At 45.9% G+C, this 19,749-nt stretch overlaps 1 protein-coding gene across 1 annotated transcript in view; it reads right to left on the bottom strand.

The window, feature by feature from the left end:
* Nucleotides 1–3,811: 3,811 nt before the first annotated feature.
* RAB11A (RAB11A, member RAS oncogene family) overlaps nucleotides 3,812–19,749 on the bottom strand; it is a 38,940-nt gene continuing 23,002 nt past the window's right edge. Inside the window, exons 6-7 of the mRNA XM_026673117.2 lie at nucleotides 12,902–12,982; nucleotides 3,812–5,904 (exon numbers count right to left, since the gene is read on the bottom strand). Coding sequence (XP_026528902.2) covers nucleotides 5,765–5,904; nucleotides 12,902–12,982 — 221 coding nt within the window. The 3' untranslated portion in view covers nucleotides 3,812–5,764. The remainder of the gene's footprint in view (nucleotides 5,905–12,901; nucleotides 12,983–19,749) is intronic.

Raw genomic sequence — 19,749 nt, 5'->3', positions numbered from 1 at the left:
CTGGAGAATTCTGGGAGCTGAAGTCCACCAGTCTCAAAGTGGCCAAGTTTGGAGACTCCTGCATTTAAAGGTGGCTTTCGCAGCTCCTGAAAAAGTTAGGATCAGAATTGTGGAGTTGGGAGGAGACCAACAAGGAACTTGTAGCCCAACCTTGTTCCCTATTTTTATGGCGACTACTGCTTTGAACTTCCTTGAACCAGATGCCAAACCGTTCAATGAGAGGCACAGATATGGGGGATTTAAGAGGGCCACATTTGCAGACGAGATGCTTTCGCATTAGTTTGACGAGCTAGGGAAACTGCAAGGCTATGGAGGGGAAGAATGGGGTAACATTTCTCATCAAACGGATGCAGAGAGGAAGGACCCATCCTCCCCTACTCCATGTCCATCTGGAGAACCAAGCGTCTCATCTCCTCAGAGCCCAGCATTGGAGTTCTGCTGTGGTTAGTAACAAGTATTAGAATATTGTAAGAGAGTCGTGTTAGTTTATGGTAGCAAAACAATCGGCTCACACATTTTATTCCAAAGCGTTTGCTTGCTAGTAATGTTAGGGTAATTGTATTGATAGGACAGGTAAGGAATCGAGTCGCTAAGAGCAGAAAACACCTTCTACGGATGGCTTGCTTTGGACTTATAGGAGAGTTTTAATCCAAACCATTTTCAGAACATGATTGTCCTCTCCACTAGGTAGACCAGACCAGAAAACCCACTCCGTGGGAAGGCTAAAAGTAATCTTATTGAAGTTGGCTTTAATAACAGAAGTTTGCAAGTCTTGATTATGCCGCGCCTTCTCCTTCTCTCACGCTGCGGTGAGTTAGGTAGGTGTCTGCTTGAGCTCTTTCCAAATATGATCTTATTCTGGACTTTAAAAAAAAGTATTCACCCCCTTTTGCCTGTGCAACAATTCCGGTGTCTATCAAGCTCAACTTTGCTTTTTCTGTCTACCATGGCAGAAGGAATGCTTGGAAACCGAGTTAGTTTAGTCCCTCAATGAAAGCCAAGGAATTTTTTGGGGTGGGTGGGTGGGTGGGGGAAAATAGTGGGAAATGAAAGCCTAATTCCAAAGCAAAGCAGAGGGTGGATTTCTGCACTGGTCAGCGGATGGAGCGAAAATGCATCCCAGTGAGGTTTTAGGAGAATGACTTTTTTTTTTTTTTTCTACAGCAGAGGGGGAAAAACTGTTAATTATTTACACGAATGCTGCATGTGTGCATGGGGAAAAAAAATATGACCTATTGGCAATAGCTGTTTTACTTTCCAAGAGAGCCTTATCCAAAAATATATTTAAAAAGTAGAACTTTATTTTGTAGGACCTGTAGGGAATATATATTTTAAATACATGTATAGGGGGGGCGGGAGGGGAATAAAAGTCTTACCTCAGTAATTCGCAAGGGGGAGAAAAAGAAAAATCCTCCATGAAGGCTTTTTTAAATTTCAATTGGGCAAATTCACAGTGAAGTTGACTTGGGAATTAACATACCGACCTAGATAAAAAAAAAAGTCAGGAATATGGACCGCTGCACTTTTCCAAGAAGACATACCTGCAGAAGAGACAAGAAATGCCCAGGACCAACCTGCTTTCTGATGGAGGTATGGATGCAAAATATGGGTAATTATATAAGCTTATCCGGTTCGTAAATGTATGCAAGTTTTCAGGGGAACGTTTTCTCCAGCAGGAGAAATGACGGCTGCAGATCCAGGGAATGTTTATGCTGCATTTGAGACTGCTGTACTATGTAACGGAGTGTCCTATGGCCAAAATAAAGGGGGTAGAGAAGATGTATTGGGGGGGGGGGAAGGCACATTACATCCAGCAGGAGGCACTGAAAAGCAGACCCGTTCCTTTAAAGGAGAATACAAACGTTGTAATGGCAATACTTTTTTTAAAGCAAGACGTATTTGTAATATTTGTTGACCAAACAAAGGTAATACAGCTTGTTAAAAAATAAAACTGAATTTCTCTCTGTTGCATTTTGTTTCCCCACCCCTCCTCCCCACCTATGATTATTTCTAAGCCTTGGGTACACCAATCTGTGTAAAGTGCTCATTGTTTTAAAGCAAAAAACGTAACAGAATAACAGAGGTGGAAGGGACCTTGGAGGTCTTCTAGTCCAAGCAGGAGACCCTAAACCAGACAAGTGCTGTCCAGTTGAGATGGAGTACTGACAGCTTTTGGAGGCAAGTTGTTCCACTTGCTGGTTAACTATTCTTTGTCCTTATTTCTAGATTGGTTCTCTTGATTAGTTTCCTATTCCCTTCGTTTCCTATTTTGCCTTCTGGTACTTTGGAAAATAGTGTGTTCCAGGGGTGGGATTCTACCAGTTTGCACCTATTCGCTAGAACCGGTTGTTAACATTCTAAACAGTTCGGAGAACCAGTTGTTAGAAGAAATTACTGGGCTAATCCTGTAAGGAAGGCAGGAAGGAAACATTCTGGTGTTGCTTACAGAAACTGCCTCTCCATTAACCCTTATTACATTCTTGGAAGGACTAGACTTCCTGTCTCAGGAACTTCTCTGGAGTTTTTTTCCCTCCTTTGCTGGCACTTTGCTTGTGTGGAGGGACCATTCAAAGCTACAATGACACTGAAAAAAGTGACTTATGACCATTTTTCACACTTACGACTGTTGCAGCATCCCCACAGTCATGAGAGGCCAGGCAAGGAGATGCGTGCCTCGATGTGAGTGATGTTGAGTTGGCCAACACCCAGCCAATAACATGACCAAGCCATATCCACCCAGTCACGCCCACCAACCAAGCCACACCCACAGAACCGGTTGTTAAAAATTTTGAATCCCACCCCTTGTTTGTTCCCTTCTTTGTGGCAGCCCCTCAAATATTGGAACACTGCTATCATGTCACCTCTAGTCCTTCTTTTCTCTAGACGAGACATACCCAATTCCTACACCCGTTCATGTTTTATGAATCATCTTTGTTGCTCTTCTCTGCACTCCTTCCAGTCTCTATATCTTTTTTATAATATGATGACCAAAACTGGACACATTATTTCCAAGGGTGGTAGAAAGCAGTACTAGTACTTCACGTGATCTTGATTCTGTCCGTTAAGGCAGCCTAGGATTGTGTTGGCTTTTTTGGCTGCTGCCGCACACGGCTAGCTCATCTTTAAGTAATTGTCTACTAGAACTCCAAAATCCTTCATATATTTACTGCTGTTGAGTCAGTAGTACCTGCTCATTTGGTTTTTCTTGCCTAAGTGTAAAACCTTTATTTTTCTCTACACTGAATTTCATCGGTTGGGATCTCAATTGCCAAGCGTTATATAGTCTGGAATGACTTATGCCCAAGTGGGCACAAACAGCCTTTTGTCTGACTTTATTCTGTAAGCACTGCCAGTGGTCACCAGGTCTGGAAAAAAATGGAGGCCAAAAAGAGGAGTTGGTGGCCATGTTGTTTTTGGGCCTCCAACTCCCCCCCCAATCTGCTTTTAATCCTCTTGGCATGCTGTAAGATAAAGGAAGTGGCTGATGGAGTTCTGTTCATCCAGAATGCTTTGTCCACCAGAAGCATCCAGTAAAATAAAAAAATTATTTGGAGAACTTGCTTTCTTTTCCCACGATAACAAAACACCCAAAGTTTAAAGCTCTGCCAATTGGAACGCAATTAACAGTGCAAAGTGGAACCGTAAATGAATCAGATTTGCATGTCAAGTCGATCCGCGTAATTTATTGACACGTTAATTCCAATGATCTTCCCGCAGCTCAAGGGCCCTCTTCCCCCCCCTCTTTTTTTTTTTAAACCTCAAAGGCCCATCAGAGTCTTTAATTCCAAGTAAGTTCACTCCACAACCTCTGAACAATCCCCTGTGATTCTTTTATTAGAATTCCAAAAATGAATAATTTTAAATCAATATTAAAAAATACTCGGTACAGAATGTGCATAACAGTACAAAGCAATTTAAAAAAAAAAAAAAAAAAAGTGGGTGCGAGAAGGGAAAGAACCCAAAAAAAAAAAAAGTGTGCGGAAAAATAACAACACTCTGGAGAAAGAAAACAAAAACAAAAGATGACTGGACTACAGCAATGCCCTCGGTGCGCCTTACACGTCATGAGCACTGCAAGACTGGCAGACAAGCCGAGTGGAGTAGCTTTCAACGCAGCAGGAAGAACAGATCTGCAAGAAGCATTTCCTTCCTTCCTTCCTTCCTTCCTTCCTTCCTTCCTTCCTTCCTTCCTTCCTTTCCTTCCTTCCTTCCTTCCTTCCCTTATCCCTATAAACCAGGGACTCTTTCCTCTTCAGCTGGGCTTCCCAAAGACTGCACAATTGTGTGTGTGCTGGTGTGCACACCCTAACCCCTCTTTCGAACAGTGCTGCAGACGGACAGGCAGTGTGGGCTGCAAACCGTAAGGCTGCCTAGGGGAGTGAGATGCGAAGGAATGTCCTCTGGAAACCCAGAAGGGCTCAATCACTTGGGGGCTTTTAGTGTGCAACTGAAGAGTTTCAAGGGCTTCCAGGCCAGGAACTGCCCCCCCACCCCCACCCCTCCCGAGAAACTAAACCAGTTTGAGCCAAATCTTGGGCGGGCAATGGGTGGGGGCAGGATGCATCAGTGCCAGTTTTGCTGACAATTCTCATTAAAAAGTCTGAGTTTCTTGGGAGCTGCGACGCCCAATCTCCAAGCCTTCTCCATCACCTGTACATGTGCAACATGCAAAATGATTCCCCGCCCCCCAGGGCCCACACTAGATTGTGCGACACAACTAAATGCCACAGACGACGAGCCACAGGGACTAGCAAGCGAAGCGAGGTGGCACTTCCCTCTTAGGGTTAACTATGTGGCATCATCCAGCATCCAGCAACAGATGTTGGGCCTGAGCCGGGTGGGCTGCAATAATTTAATTCGCACGGTGGCCTTGTCAGCCAGAGGATTGATCCTCCTCTCCTTGCTTGCAAGGGGAGACGTCACCCGTCTGCTCAATCATGAATAAAAAACCCTCGAAAGGCGACGCGGGTGTGGCCTCAACAAAGCCAATTCCAAAAGTGAGACCACAGGCCCTGCTCATGGATGCTAATCCATTAGGCCCAGCTGTTCCCGGAGGTTATCCTCCCCGACTTGGGTCTTCCAAACAGGATCACAGTTCTGGCCAGACAGAAAGTCAACCCAACGAACAATTTGCATTTTTTGACCCAAGGGCCCAGGCCATCCATTGCCCACCGGATGAACGAATGGCTCTCTCAACCTAGCTTTCTCCAGACCCATTTTCCTACACCTCCCATTATCTCGGGCCAACAGTGGGGCTAGAGGGGATGATGGGAGCTGTAGTCTGCAGGGCCCTGGGGACGTGGAAGGCCAAGAGAGAGAGAGAGAGAGACGGCATCTAAGCACTGAGGCCATAGTGGACAAGGGAGTTATCAAATCATGCCGTTGTGTTGACGGGGGTGTCTGAACTGGGGACGCTTTGACAGAAGCCACCTCTGCTCCTTCCCGAGGTGAGCCAGGCAGGCGATCCACTGTGATCGGTTAACCAGGTTTGCCTTGCAGGACGCGAGCATTTCAAATGATGCTGCAGCCTCGTGTGAAAAGAGATGAGTCACAGAACTGAGGTGGAAGACACGGAGAAAACGGTGACAAAATGATGAGGAAACGGAGAGAGGAGAATAAAATAAAGGCAAAATGTGATGGAGAGGGAAAAAAGGGGGAAGAGAGAGTAGAGAACGAGAGAGAAAAAGAAAAAATAATGTCAGCTCAAACTCTACTTCCGTTCAGATCCGGGGGAATATACACCGTTTTCCAGGAGTTGAACTTCTTATATATTTTGACAACACTGCATCTTTGGTTTGTTTTCCGTGGTTGGAGGAACATGGATGGGCACCACATTGTTGCTTGGAGACATGTCATTCTCGCGTCTGTCTGACATCTGTTTCTGCGACACAATGCGATAAATCTCTGAAAGAGAGAAGCCGCGGGTGACCGAGGAGGAAAAGGAGGGAGAGGGGCTGAGGCCTCCATTCTGGAATTCACCCTCCTCCATACATGCGCCAACCATAGAGCCCCACTTACAGGTGGAATGGGACAACTCGCTACGAGACAATTCAACAATCCCAAGTTAATTAACTGAAATAATTTTAATTTCTGCCGTTCATATTTTATTCTGTCCCTCCTTGGCATCCTTTCTTTAATGATTCTATTTGACTATTTCTTTTGATATTATTTTAACTCTTGGCCTGCAGCGAGTTGTTCTGCAGTGAGTTGGCCATAGCTATGGTGAATTGTTTGTGGCGGGTTGTCCTAGACCAGGGGCCTCCAACCTTGGCAATTTTAAGACTTGCGGACTGGCTGAGGAACTCTGGGAGTTGAAGTCCACAAGTCTTAAAGTTGCCAAGGTTGGAGACCCCTATCCTAGACCCCTTACAGGAAGGGTTAGCTTGTGAACATCTACTCCATTTAACTTCAGGTCTTCTCTTGCTATGTACAGGTACTTTTCAATTTACAACCATTTGTTTAGTGATCATTCAAAGTTACTATGGCACTGAAAATAACTGACTTACAACTGGCCCTTACACTTATAATCGTTGCAGCGTCCCCAACAATCACATCATTAAAATTCGGTCCCTTGGAAACTGGCATTCATTTATGGCCGTTGCAATCTCTCTCTGTCAACTCAAAAATATTTCTCTGGTCTTTTGGAGTTGCCAGCAGAAAGGGAGTGGGAGAAGTAGTGCATTCCTTAAATGCTTTCATAGATAATCTGGATCGCAAGATTATTACTGGAGAGCATGATTGGTGACTCTTGGCTATGGAGGTGTCCCATTGGAGAATATACATCCAGGGGGCGGGAGGAAGACCAGGGTCAAGGGGGAAATGAACGATGTCGGCTACACCCAGGTAGCACCAGCATGTTCGCTCCTAATAAATCATTTTTTTAAACTCTGAGAGATGCGGCTAGACCCATGATTTGAATGGGGGGGTGGATGCTGGAGCCCTGACACTCTTCATAATCGCTACCTGCCACCTTCCAAGCTGGCTTCTGGCAAGCAAAGTCAACGGCAGAACCCCAATTTGCTTAATGACCTCATGATTCACTTAACAACCACACGATTCACTGCAGTGATTTGCTTAACAACGGTGGCAAAAAAAAAGGTAATCAAATTGGGCGCAAGTCCCTTAACTTTGCTTTGCGATGGAAATTCTGGTCCCATTTGCAGTCCTTAAGTCGAGGACTACCTGTATACTTGTTCTCATTTGGAGAAGTTGAGGTCATCGGGAGCCTCCGATACTTTAATTTTTAAAAAATTTCCACTAGCTAGCTAATTTGTGAGCAGGTTCTTGTAAGACACACAGATAAACTCAAAGAAAAAGCAACCAATCAATAGACCAACCAATGCACATTCTTCTGACATTTTCCCCATGGTTGTTAGTTTGAGGCTGCTTTCCCCAACTTGGCGCTGTTTAGATGGGCCGACGCCATCCCTTGTGAACTGCCGGATCGAACTGAACAATCCGTGGGCTAGTTTTTAAGGGTAGGCCTATTCAGTCATCATTTAGGCCGTTAACAAGACTGAGCCTGGGCATCTATTCCAACGGACAGTGAAATAAATGGTGAAGAATAGTGTGTTCCGCCAGCTGGAATCAGAAATACGCCATTAGAAAGTTGGCAAAGTCAGCCTGTTACTGACAATCCAGGGCCGAGATGGGAGACACTTTGGCCCAGAAAGGTTCCTACTTCCAAACCGGAACAACCAACATGAAATGACCCTTCCCAACTCGGAGGTCTCCACTGCCTAAGTCAGAGGTCTCCAAACTTGGCAACTTGAAGAATTCTGGGAGTTGAAGTCCACAAGCCTTCAAGTTGTCAAGTTTGGGGACCTCTGGCCTAAGTCAACCTAGGGAAGTGCTCCAGACAAAAATATAACCAGATGGGACTAATTCTATTTTAAAGTCAAGATTAAGATCAGACCATCGATCAAAAAGCAAACAACACCCCAATCAAAAACTGCCAAACAAGGTAACAATAAACATTGAAGCAGTAGGCCCGAGAACAAGATATGGAAACGGGTCATAAGTCACTTTTTTCAGTGCCGTTGTAACTTCAAAGTTACCTGAACCATGGAGGAGAGAAATGATTTCATACGTATAATTATTTTTTTTAAAATCCCCTCCTCTGGACTACTCTGGCAATCTTCTATCCCCTTGGCGATTACAATCTGATGGTAACCTCTGCAGATACTTTGCAGGAAGGACTCCCAAGATTTCTGTGGGGCCTGGGCACACTGGCACCACATCCTGCCCACTCTCGGGCTAGCCACGGGCCAGCCTGGAGATCTCAAATCAGGGATTGGTATGCCTGGAATTTTAGGAGCTGTAAACGGCACACATCTTGGGTTGCAAAGCTGGTCTGTACCGAGTCAATTTCTTGGGATGTCTAAGCCAGGGCTGTCCAACCTTGGCAACTTTAAGACTTGTGGACTTCAACTCCCAGAATTCCTCAGCCAGCTTTGCTGGCTGAGGAATTCTGGGAGTTGAAGTCCACAAGTCTTAAAGTTGCCAAGGTTGGACAGCCCTGGTCTAAGCCTTTCCTTGCTGAGTCCTGACTTCTATTGACCCAATGCCCTGCCAGAGACTTCTTCCTGCTTTATGGGGATTAAAACCTGTCCTGGGATGACTGGTTTTCACCTGAACTTAAAAGCCACTCCAAGCACCACTTCCAAATTCCAGAAGATCACCTTCTTATCTCCTCTAAGCTGCTGTTTATCAAGCAGAGATCCAGGGCCACTTCCTACCTCTTGGGACACGTAGTATTGCAAATGCTACCTTTGGGACTTGCTATAATCCCCGGGTGGTTAATTAGGATATCTGGCCTCTGGATTGTCAGGACACACACTACTCCTGAAATCAATCAATCCTGTTGTTTTCCTTTAAGTGGGGCAGTGGGGGAGGCAAATGAGGCTCCAACAGGATACAAGCCTTATTTTGCAAGGCTTTTTTGGGTGTTACCCTAAAAGAGGACCTGACCTGGGGTGCTCACATTGAAGCCCTGGTCAAAAGGGCCCAGCAGAGACGATACTACCTGAGACTTCTCAGAAAACAACAACGGAATGAGAAACTGCTGGTGACCTTCTACCGCTGCACCATAGAGAGTATTTTAACTTACTGCACCTCTGTATGGTTTGCCAATTGCACAGGGGCAGATAGGAAAGCACTCCAGAGGGTGAATGTCATTGCCCAGAGGATCATGGGTTGCCCTCTCCCCTCTTTGGAAGAGCTTCATAGCTCCTGCTGCCTTAAGAAAGTTCAAAACATCCTCAAAGATCCATCTCATCCTGGGAACCCTTTTTTGAACTATTACCACCTGGCAGATGGTATAGGAGAATAAAAACAAGGACAAATAGGCTGAAAAACAGCTTCTGTCCTAGGGCAGTAACTCTGTTGAATTCTACTATATTTAGTATTTAATTTTGTTCTATGATGTGCAGTGACAATAAACTAAACTAAACTTTCTCAACCAGAAGAAAGGGAAATATCCTCAATTCAGAAGACCGCTCTGTTTGTGTTTCAAACCGCACATTCCAGATACAGGTGGCCCTCAACTTTCAAACAGTTCCTTTCGTGACCATGCAAAGTTACGACGGGACTGGGAAAAGTGACTCAGGACCGTTGAGACGCTTGGCAAGTGACTCGTATTTATGACGGTTCCACTGCCTTGCAGGTCATGAGATTGGGGGCCTCCTGGCAAGCAAAGTCCACGGGAAAGCCAGACTCACTTAACAACCGTTGTTAAAACAACTTAACCGCTGCAGCGACTCATTTAAGAAACGGGGCAAGGAAAGCCGTCAAGTGGGCGAAAATTCACTTCACGATTATCTTATGTAGCAAGAGAAATTTTGGGGTCCATTATGGCGTGTTAAGTCGAGGGCTGCCTGTCTTCTTCCCGAATGCTTCAGGTGGACCACACAGTTCAGCAGAAACACAATCCAGAATATTTCTGACCTTCCACTTGCCAACATCTGGAGGGAATCCCAGAGCGATGCGATGGGACAAGTAGGGTGAGGCTGGGCTGCCCCCTGCCTGCTCTCCCTTCTCTGCATGGCCAAGGCTGGACAATCCCCCTGTCCAGGGGTTCAGGAGAGCCCCTAGCTAAGATTCTGCGCAGTTTGGAGAACCCCCAAATCCCACTCCTGGCTGGCCCCGCCCACCCTGCCCCTCCCCTCCCAGGAGTCCCCACGTGGCCCGTTTTGGATGCCGGTAACTGCAGGGCGCTCACAGAGGCTCGGGGAGAGTGCAAAACGGGCCTCCCGGAAGTTTGGGAATGTTAAGGTATTACGATTTAAGAACTGACCAGCGGTGAATAGCTGCCAGATGTAGGCTGATGAAACAAGAGTGATTCAGCACAGCATGAGCATTTCCCCTTTAAGACCGGAGATTAAAGATCCCCTTAAGAGGTGTGTGTATAAAAGGCAGCCATTAGAGGGCGTGGTTCTCTTTCCTTGTGACCAGGATTCAGTGCAGAAGTTCTCCGGGTGTTAAGAAGAAGAAAGCTGGCTTCTAAAAGCAGGGGTCTCCAACCTTAGCAACTTTTAAGACTTGTGGACTTCGACTCCCAGAATTCCTCAGCTGCTTGGCTAAGCTGAGGAATTCTGGGAGTTGAAGTCCACAAGACTTAAAGTTGCCAAGGTTGGAGACTAAAGGTATTTTGCCTATCACGTCTGTATATAACTGCAGCATATAAACCACTGTTAATGGTGTACGTCTCTGTGTGTGCTGTGGTTTGCTCCTGGCTTGTCTCATAAAGGTAGCCACGCTTTCAAATGCTCTGATAGGGAAGGGAGGAAATGGGCCTGTTTCCGGCTTCTAGAGAGCCTCCGGAGTCTGGGGGGGGCATTTTCAAACCCTCTTGGAGGCTCAAGGAAAGCCTCCGGAGCCTGGGGAGGCCAAACTCCTCCCCGCTGTGGTGCAGGAGGGCGGCTAGGCCACGTCCACCCGGCAACCGGGGCAGAGAACCCATTGCTAAAACGTTTGAAGCCCACCCATGCTCCTGTCTCCAAAGAATTGCACCCAGGGCCACAGGGAAGCCTCCTGTCCCTGTTACCCCGCCCCACTGCCGTTCAGAATTTCTCCCTGCATGTCTCAATTTGGCCCCATCTCCCCCCCCAAAAAACAGTTGTTTCATTATTTATTGTTGTTTTTTTTACTTAAGAGAATTTATATGGCCACCCACTCACTCTCACGTTATTCTGGGGGACTTACAAAAAAATATTAATTTAACCGTTTATTGGAATGGGCGTGGACTGGTGAATGGCATGTCTTTAACCAGCCTGACATTCTAGAGGCAAAGGTTAACCATGCTTTCAAAACGGGGCAATCGTAGAAAGAAATACAGCCTTGTATCTGCTTTTGAGGGAAGGAATAAAAAGACACAGGTGCATCCAGGTGTGCCATGGTTCTTGGAGCACACCAAGGCCACGAGGCAGCTGGGGAAATGAAGGAAGAGGAGAAGATTACCAACAAAATATTCAACTCGGGGTTGGGATGTGTCGTTAAGATTTAAAACTTGCAAAACTGAGCTTTTTTTTTTTTTGCACACTTCTTTTCTATTTGTTCTGTTTTTCCTCTTTTCTATCCCCTTTTCCTAGAGAAGGGCAATGTCTTTTTTTAAAACACAGACTGAGGTATGCTCTTGAAATGCTGCTGTCGGCAAATTCGTTAGTGTCTTTTCTGCAGATCATTGACTGGTGGCATTAACTGCTCAAAAACGAAAATGCCCCAAACGGTTCCAAAGAATTTCAAAAGAAAGGGAAGTCAGTTTTACCACGCTGCACATAGGAAGGGCAAAAACGAAGCCTTCGGCCATAACCCAGCTGTGCACTGAAAAGGACTTTAACCATCACTTCCACACCCATTTTTCCTGGGACACAAATTCAGCATGCAGAATTCTCAAAACTTCGTCAAACTACGAACATGTCAGGAGGGAAATCTTAGTCTCCCTGTGGTTTGCTTGCTTTTTGGGGTGCGCCTGATGGAACGGACGGACTTTTCTCCTCACCGCTCATGTGGACAACCAGGATATAGCAATGGCAATTTTTAAAAATGGGAGCCTTCGCATGGGACAACCTGCTTTCTGTACACAGATTGTAAGAGAATATATGGGATACATGCCTTGTGCCCCCTTTTTGTAAACTTTTCTGGTCATCCAGATGAATTCCTTTCTTGTCTGCTGATTTGCAAATGCAAATGCACCACCCATGATGCACCAACGTTTTGTTAGGTGGCAGGTGGAACGCTTTGAGAAGGAACGGTGGGATGGCAGCTAACCTGGTTTACCCATTTCTTCCTTCAAGTTCGTGATCTTCTATTGTTTTTATGGAGGAGCACGGTGCTCACGAGGTCAGAATGCTGGGCTGACGATCAGCAGGCTCACGTTCGAGTCCTGTTACTGTTGCAGGACGGGGTGAGCTCCCGTCACACGCGCCAGCTCCTGCCAGCCCAGCAGTTGGAAAGTGGGTGACCCCAAGTAGATTAATGGGTACCCCTTCAGTGGGAAACTTCCTGGGACCATAAAAGGATCCCCCAACCTGGACATCCCCCTGGGCAACAGTGATGCCACCGGCAAATACCTTTTGCCACTTTGGTGCTTCCAACATGGGGGGGGAAAATATGTTTTACAACATAAAATATTGCCCATTATGGACATTTTGGTCTTGTCGCAATTTCATTCCTTCTTTCAGAGGGAATTACTGTATATTGGAGAACAACAGCAATAAGTGATGGAGAGTTGCAAGAGGAAAACAGAATTTCTTCCAAAGCATTCCTACTTCAGGATTCAATCTTACCGCTGGTCTTTCAACCCAAGTGCTATCCACCTTTGAAGGCCAAAGTCAGCCAGATACTTTTTTAAGAACTTCAGGGACAAGGAGAACTCTAGGTGGCCTCTAAAGGCCCCACTCACCAGTCAGGATGGTCTGGAAAGCAGCTTCCACGTTTGTAGAGTCCAAAGCAGAGGTTTCGATAAATGACAGGCCGTTCTTTTCTGTGGGAAAGAGGACAGGCTGGTCAAGGGGTTGGCCTGGGAGCTTCTTGACCTTGGGAAGCAGGAACTGGAGGACAAAATGGACACCTGGCTTTCTCAGTTGTCCATCACATTGACTGTTTCCTAGATTTGATTGCTTATTGTACTCTATGACTATTATTAATTGTTGTACCTGATGATTCTTGACTCTGGACGAATGTATCTTTTCTTTTATGGACACTGAGAGCATTTGCACCAAGACAAATTCCTTGTGTGTCCAATCACACTTGGCCAATAAAAGAATTCTAATCTGGAGAACCAAAACATTGGCTTCTGCATTACCAGCTATTATGTCTCACTGGAAATTGTGTCATTGGAGTTGAGATCTGCCTCCACCATCCTTCTGGCCTTCCAGGAAGGCCTTGGGGACCCGATGAGGGCAGGCTATCCTGGAGGTGGCTGACTGAGAGGCAAAGTTCATCCCTGTATGCTTGAGTTTAACCTTATTTTTAATTGTTAATCTTAATAGCAATAGCACTCAGATTTATATACCACTTCATAGAGCTTTGCATCCCTCTCTAAGGGGTTTAGAGTCAGCCTCTTGCCCCCAACAATCTGGGTCCCCATTTAACCGACCTTGGAAGGCTCAGTCAACCGTGAGCCGGTCAGGATCAAACTGCTGGCAGTGGGCAGAGTTAGCCTGCAATACTGTATTCTAACTACTACTATACTAGAATAGAATAATAATAGGTTAGGTTAGGTTAGGTTAGGTTAGGTTAGGTTAGGTTAGGTTAGGATAGGATAGGATAGGATAGAATAGAATAGAACAGAAGAAATAATACAAATAGAAATAATAGAAATAGAAATAGCACTTAAGACTTCTATACCGCTTCACTGTGCTTTACAGCCCTCTTTAAACAGTTTACAGAGTCAGCCTATTGCCCCCAACAATCTGGGTCCCCATTTTATCCACCTCGGAAGGATGGAAGGCTGAGTCAACCTTGAGCCTGGTGGGATTCGAACTGCCAAACTGCAGGCAGCCAGCAGGCAGCAGAAGTAGCCTGCAGTACTGCATTCTAACCACTGCGCCCCCGAGGCTCTTGATGCTTTTAATGTTTTTATATTTATGCTTTTATACTGCTGCAACCCACTCAAGAGCCCCTCGGAACAGCGAGATGGGCAGCATATTTAACACAGATAGGGTAGTCCTCGACTTACAACAGTTCATTTAATGACCGTTCAAAACTACAGCAGCACTGAACAAGCGATTCATGACTTTTTCACACTTACGACCCTTGTCGCATGACCCCATGGTCACGTGATCAAAATTCAGACGCTGGGCAACTGATTCACATTTATGACGACTGCAGTGTCCTGGGGGGGGTCAAAGGATCCCCTTTTGCGACCTTCTTTGAAGCAGAGTCAATGGGAAAGGCAGATTCACTTAACCGCCGGGTTACTAACTTAACCACGGCAGAGATTCACTGAACAACCGTGGCAAGGATGGTCATAAAATGGGATGGGGCAACATTCACTTAACATCTGTCTCACTTAGCGACAGAAATGTGGGGCTCAGTTGTGGTTCGTAAGTTGAGGACTGCCTGTATAGAAATATAAATAGATATACAGTAGATATATATTGAGATAGAGACAGATTGACATATGGCAGTCTTGTAAAATTTGAGGGGCTCTGATAGAGAAGAAGGGGACGTGGTGGCTCAGTGGCTAAGACGCTGAGCTCGTCGATCAGAAAGGTCGGCAGTTCGGCGGTTCAAATCCCCAGCACCGCGTAAGGGAGTGAGCTCCCGTTCCTTGTCCCAGCTTCTGCCAACCTAGCAGTTTGAAAGCATGTAAAAAATGCAAGTAGAAAAACAGGGACCCCTTTGGTGGGAAGGGAACAGCGTTCCGTGCGCCTTCGGCGTTGAGTCATGCCGGCCATATGACCATGGAGATGTCTTCGGACAGCGCTGGCTCTTCGGCTTTGTGATAGAGATGAGCACCGCCCCGTAGAGCCACAAACGACTAGCAGGTATGTGCGAGGGGAACCTTTACCTTTCCATAGAGAAGAGGGAGTTGACTTATTCTCCAACGCCCCAAAATGCAGGAGGAGAAGGAATGAGAAGCTTGTAAAAGAGAAACACCAATCTAGAATGGAGGAGAAATTTCCTGACAGTAGGAACAATGAATCAACGGAACAGTTTTCCTCCTGGAGGTGTTTGGGAGGTGCTCCATCCCTGGAGGTTTTGGAGTTCCCAGCCATTTGTCCAGGATGGTAGAAGATCTCTTGCCTTGGAGTAGGGAATTAACACTAGAAGACCTTCAAGGCCACTTCCAACCCTATGAGTCGGTAAGTCTGGTTGGAAGAAATACCCTTCTGGGGTCAGTTCCAAGTGGGGGGAAAAGACACTGGAAACATGGAGGCTGCTTGGAAAGATGGTTTCATGGTGGGCAGGATCACCTGCCTTGGAGCACCTGGGTGAAAAAGGGAAGGGATGCTCAGAGTCCCTGGGTTTTATGCCCTCTGTTGGGATTTGAATTTGAGCTTCTATCCTGATGGGTTGCTGTCCGAGGTCCTAGCTAGCTTTGTAGGCTGTCTGTGCGCTAAGTTTGGTTGAAACTGGCTGGGTGATGCAATGAAGGGCGACTGAATGGCAATTGAATGGCCTGCAGGAGGTAGGTCTTTGTTATGTAGCCTTAATGGCCCATTAACAAAAGTGGGAGGGGGCTTTCTGACTCCCTGAGTTTCTATTTCTCTTTTAGGGGAAATATTCTGCCTTTTTAACATATGTCCTAAAATATTTCATTTCTCTAGGAGAGGGGTAGGTTTTAACTTCCAACAGTCTGTAGAGATTCTCAGTTATCCAGGTCATGAAAGAATGGGAAGACCATTCCCCACTATCCTGTCAGAGCTGGAGAAGCTTCTTGGATGAGAAGTGTAGGAAGTTAGTACCCACCCCTCTCCTAGATAAAATGAAATGTCCTAGGAAATATTAAAAAGGCAGAATATTTCCCCTAAAAGGGAAGTAGAAACTCAGAGAGGCAGAAGCTCACCCCACACCTTTGTTAATGGGCGGGCCATTAAGATCTAGGCCAGAGCATTCTACATAACAAAGGCCTCTACCCACCTCACCACCTGGCCTGGCAAGAGTGCATCAGCCAGCCCTCGGGTGAAGCCATGTGGGTCCAGACAAAGCCTACAAAGTTAGCGAAGGCCCCGCCCCTGGGAGTCTGACAGCCAATGGGATGCATTTCTTGCACAGGAACAGGAAACACTCAGGGGAGACCCAACGGAGGGTATAAAACCAAGGGACTCTCAGCATCTCTTTTCCCTTTTTCCCTTCTTTCCCTTCACCCAACATCCGGAAGCACGTGATCGTCCTCTTCACTTTGGAGCTCCAGGGCATGGGGTCCTGTCCACCATTAAGCCATCTTTCCAAGCAGCCTCCATGTTTCCAGTGTCTTTCTTTCCCACTTGGAACTGAACCCAGAAGGATATTTCTTCCAACAGAAGCGAAACGTCTTCAAAAGAAAAAAAAAATGAAGTCCAGTTGCCTCTTGAAAAAGCACATGAGTCTATGTTTGTATTCTTCTCCACGCCCTTCTTAACCAACCTGCCAGCGCCAGAATATTTTTATAGTGCTTTGTTTGGAGACATAAGAACAGTTTCCCTTTGTTGAACAAAGAACCAGGTGACTTCACCTGTTCTGTTTTTCTTTCCAACACCAGAGTGGGGCGTTGTGGCATTATGCAATGCAAACTAAAAACTATTAATACTATGGTGGGTTCGGATAGGGTAAACTTTTAAAGATAAGGAGAAACAAGGTTTTATCAATGCTAAAAGGATAATTTTGAAAAAGTTATTAAAACTGTTTGAACTGTAAAGCTAACTATCGAGAGACGGTGGCAAAATACATTTGATTATCTTGTAGTATAAAAAAGCTTTCTGTCTTAGAGCTTAATGGCTAACATTAAGAACTCCAGTGCATCGCTATTGATTATTTATAATTGTTAAAAAGAAAAACGAAAGAAAATAAAACCAAATCAAAAAGAAAAAAAAGGAACTATTTGGAAAAGCAGGTAGGGCTTTTTTGATTTCTAACTTCCTCTTTTTTATTCAACTTAAATTTGCAGTATGTGTAAACTTTTAGGAACCACACCGTGTTGGAATGTTTCTTTTCTCAAGGGTTTTGTAGAACAAAATTGGGGAAGGGAGAACCAAGACCTTTGCTTTTGGCTGGCCCAAGGCTTAGAATGAGGGGTTGTTGAAAAACCATACAGGTAGTCCTCGAGTTACAATTGAGCTAAGCAAGATAGTTGTTAAGTGAGTTTGCTCTATTTTACAGTCTTTCTTGCCAGAGTTAAGTGAAACACTTCAGTTGTTAAGCCAGGAACACAGTTGTTAAGTGAATCTAATTTCCTCACTGAGGTCGCAAAAGGGGACCACGTGACCCCAGGATCACGTCATAAATGTGAACCAGCTGTCAAGCGTCCGATTGTAAGTCACATGACCATGGGGATGTGGCAACGGTCATAAGAGTGGAAAACAGTTGTTAACTCACTTTTTTTCAGGGCCACTGTTCACTTCAAACAGTCACTAAACGAATAGCTGTAAGTCAAGCGCTACCTGCACCCCCCTTATAGCTCACACCTTTTTAATTTTTTTTTTTAAAAAAAGCTTCTTTCATCAGAAGGGCAAGAATGTTTTTTTTTTAAATTATGGCGGGGAGGGGGGTAGAAATAGGAGTAAACGTCAAGCTGGCTTCAAGGCAACCTTTTTCCACTGTACCACTTCTCCTTTTCCCTTCCTGTGTACAGTATCCTGTGCACAGACAGGATGGAATTTTGCAATCCTCAGAAAACAACATTTTGGTGCAAGAGGCTGTGTGGGGAATTGAGGAAGGGGAGGGAGGGTGGGGGGGCATGCCATTCCTCTTGACACAAAATCCAAGGGCCAGCAATTTCCCTTCTTCTCTTCCCTCTCCTCCTCCCAGTAATCAGAAATCTTCTCTTGACTGCAAGGGGGAATATAAATCAAGCCTTTTTAATCATGATTAGTGCAAAGGACCCGGTGTCACATTCCAGAGTGAAATAAACCCCCAGTCTGAAACTCAAGATTTATTCCCATGATTTATTCACCACACACACACACACACACACACACACACACGAACGGCTCCGTTGTTTAATTGCTTCTGCCCTTCCGGGTGCGGAGTGGGAGAAGGGGGAAATAGTGCAGACCCTTGTTTAATTTTTTAAAAAGCCTGGCTACCGTGTGGCTGATCTGCACTCCCGTTGATGGGATGGATAGGTCACTAGAATATAATTCTGGCTGACAAATACTGACAAAGAAAAGCCATTCTAGGCACCAGCCATTTGGCTGGACAGACTTATCAGGAAAGCCAGGAGAAGATAAGGGGGCGGGGGAGCAAAAGTTGTGCTGAAGTATTTGAGGAGCTGCCACAAAGAAGAGGGGGGTGTCAACCTCTTCTCCAAAGGAAAGGTGGGAGGAGGAAGCAACGCCTGGAAACTAACCAAGCAACCTGGAACTAAGGAGACATTTCCTGAGAGGGAGAACGACTTGCCACAAGAAGTGGTGGGAGGCTCCATCACTGGACAGCCATTTCTCTGCAATGGTTTAGGGCAGGGGTGTCCAACCTTGGCAACTTTAAGACTTGTGGACTTCAACTCCCAGAATTCCTCAGCCAGCTTTGCTGGCTGAGGAATTCTGGGAGTTGAAGTCCACAAGTCTTAAAGTTGCCAAGGTTGACACCCTGGTTTAGGCCTCCTGCTTGAGCAGGGGTGGATTAGAACAGGGGTCCCCAACCACCGGTCCGTGGACCGACCGGCGCGAACAACTCCTACCGGGCGCTGGCTTGTGGCCGCCATCTTTTCATGAAAAGTGCTTCTGAGCTTTCCGGAGAAAGCTCACCGGAAGCACGTTTCATCAAAAGAGAGGCCCGTGAGCTTTTCTGAAAAGCCATTTCTACCCGGCTCACGGCTTGCCATCTTTTTGATGAAACGGCTCCGTGAGGTCACCGGAGGCACTTTTCATCAAAAGATGGCGGCGCCAGCTGATGCCGGACCGGCGAGCGCCCAGTTGATGCCGTACCGGGCAGCGCCAAAAGGTTGGGGATCACTGGATTAGAAGACCTCCAAGGTCCCTCATTCTGTTATTCACCAAACTAAGCTGGAAAGAGGGAGGTGAATCAAGGCGCAAACCTGCTAAATACAGAGCAAGTCCACTGACTCCTTCGACAGGGAGTCGTCTTACGATCAGTCAACTTAGTGACAATTCAAAGTTACAATTCCCGCCCTCCCAAAAAAAACTTATGACTCAGTTCCAGAGTTGTGACATGTCCTTGCAATCACATGATTGCATTTTGGGCACTTGGCAATCAGCTCACTTGCACAGCCAGCTGTAGCACTGCATGGCCGTATGACCGGGATTTATGTCTTTTTTTGCCAGTTTCCTCCATTTTTTGTAGGTTTCTGTAAAAAGAAAAAAACCCCACCCTTTGGGATACAGTACATGGATTCACTTAAGTATCACAGCGTTTGCTTAATGACTGCCACGTTCACTGAAAACTGCTGCATAGAAACTCACAAAATCAGATCTGATCACACGGGATATGCAGCCATCGTGACTTACGTCATAAAATCAGACCTGGTCCCACGGGTGCCTCGATATTCGACCATCATGACTTACAGAAACTCCAGGCTCCAATATGGCTGGTAAACGCAGGACTAGTTCCCCCATTTTTAAGCCCTGTAAAAACCGTTTCGGCCAT

This window comes from Notechis scutatus, chromosome 11 (genome assembly GCF_049901735.1).
Source record: "Notechis scutatus isolate UNSWTSFEM ecotype Mainland chromosome 11, rNotScu1.2, whole genome shotgun sequence".
NCBI classification, from domain to species: domain Eukaryota; kingdom Metazoa; phylum Chordata; class Lepidosauria; order Squamata; family Elapidae; genus Notechis; species Notechis scutatus.
Note: the sequence above shows the minus strand (reverse complement) of the source record. Positions and strands in the feature narration are given on the sequence as shown.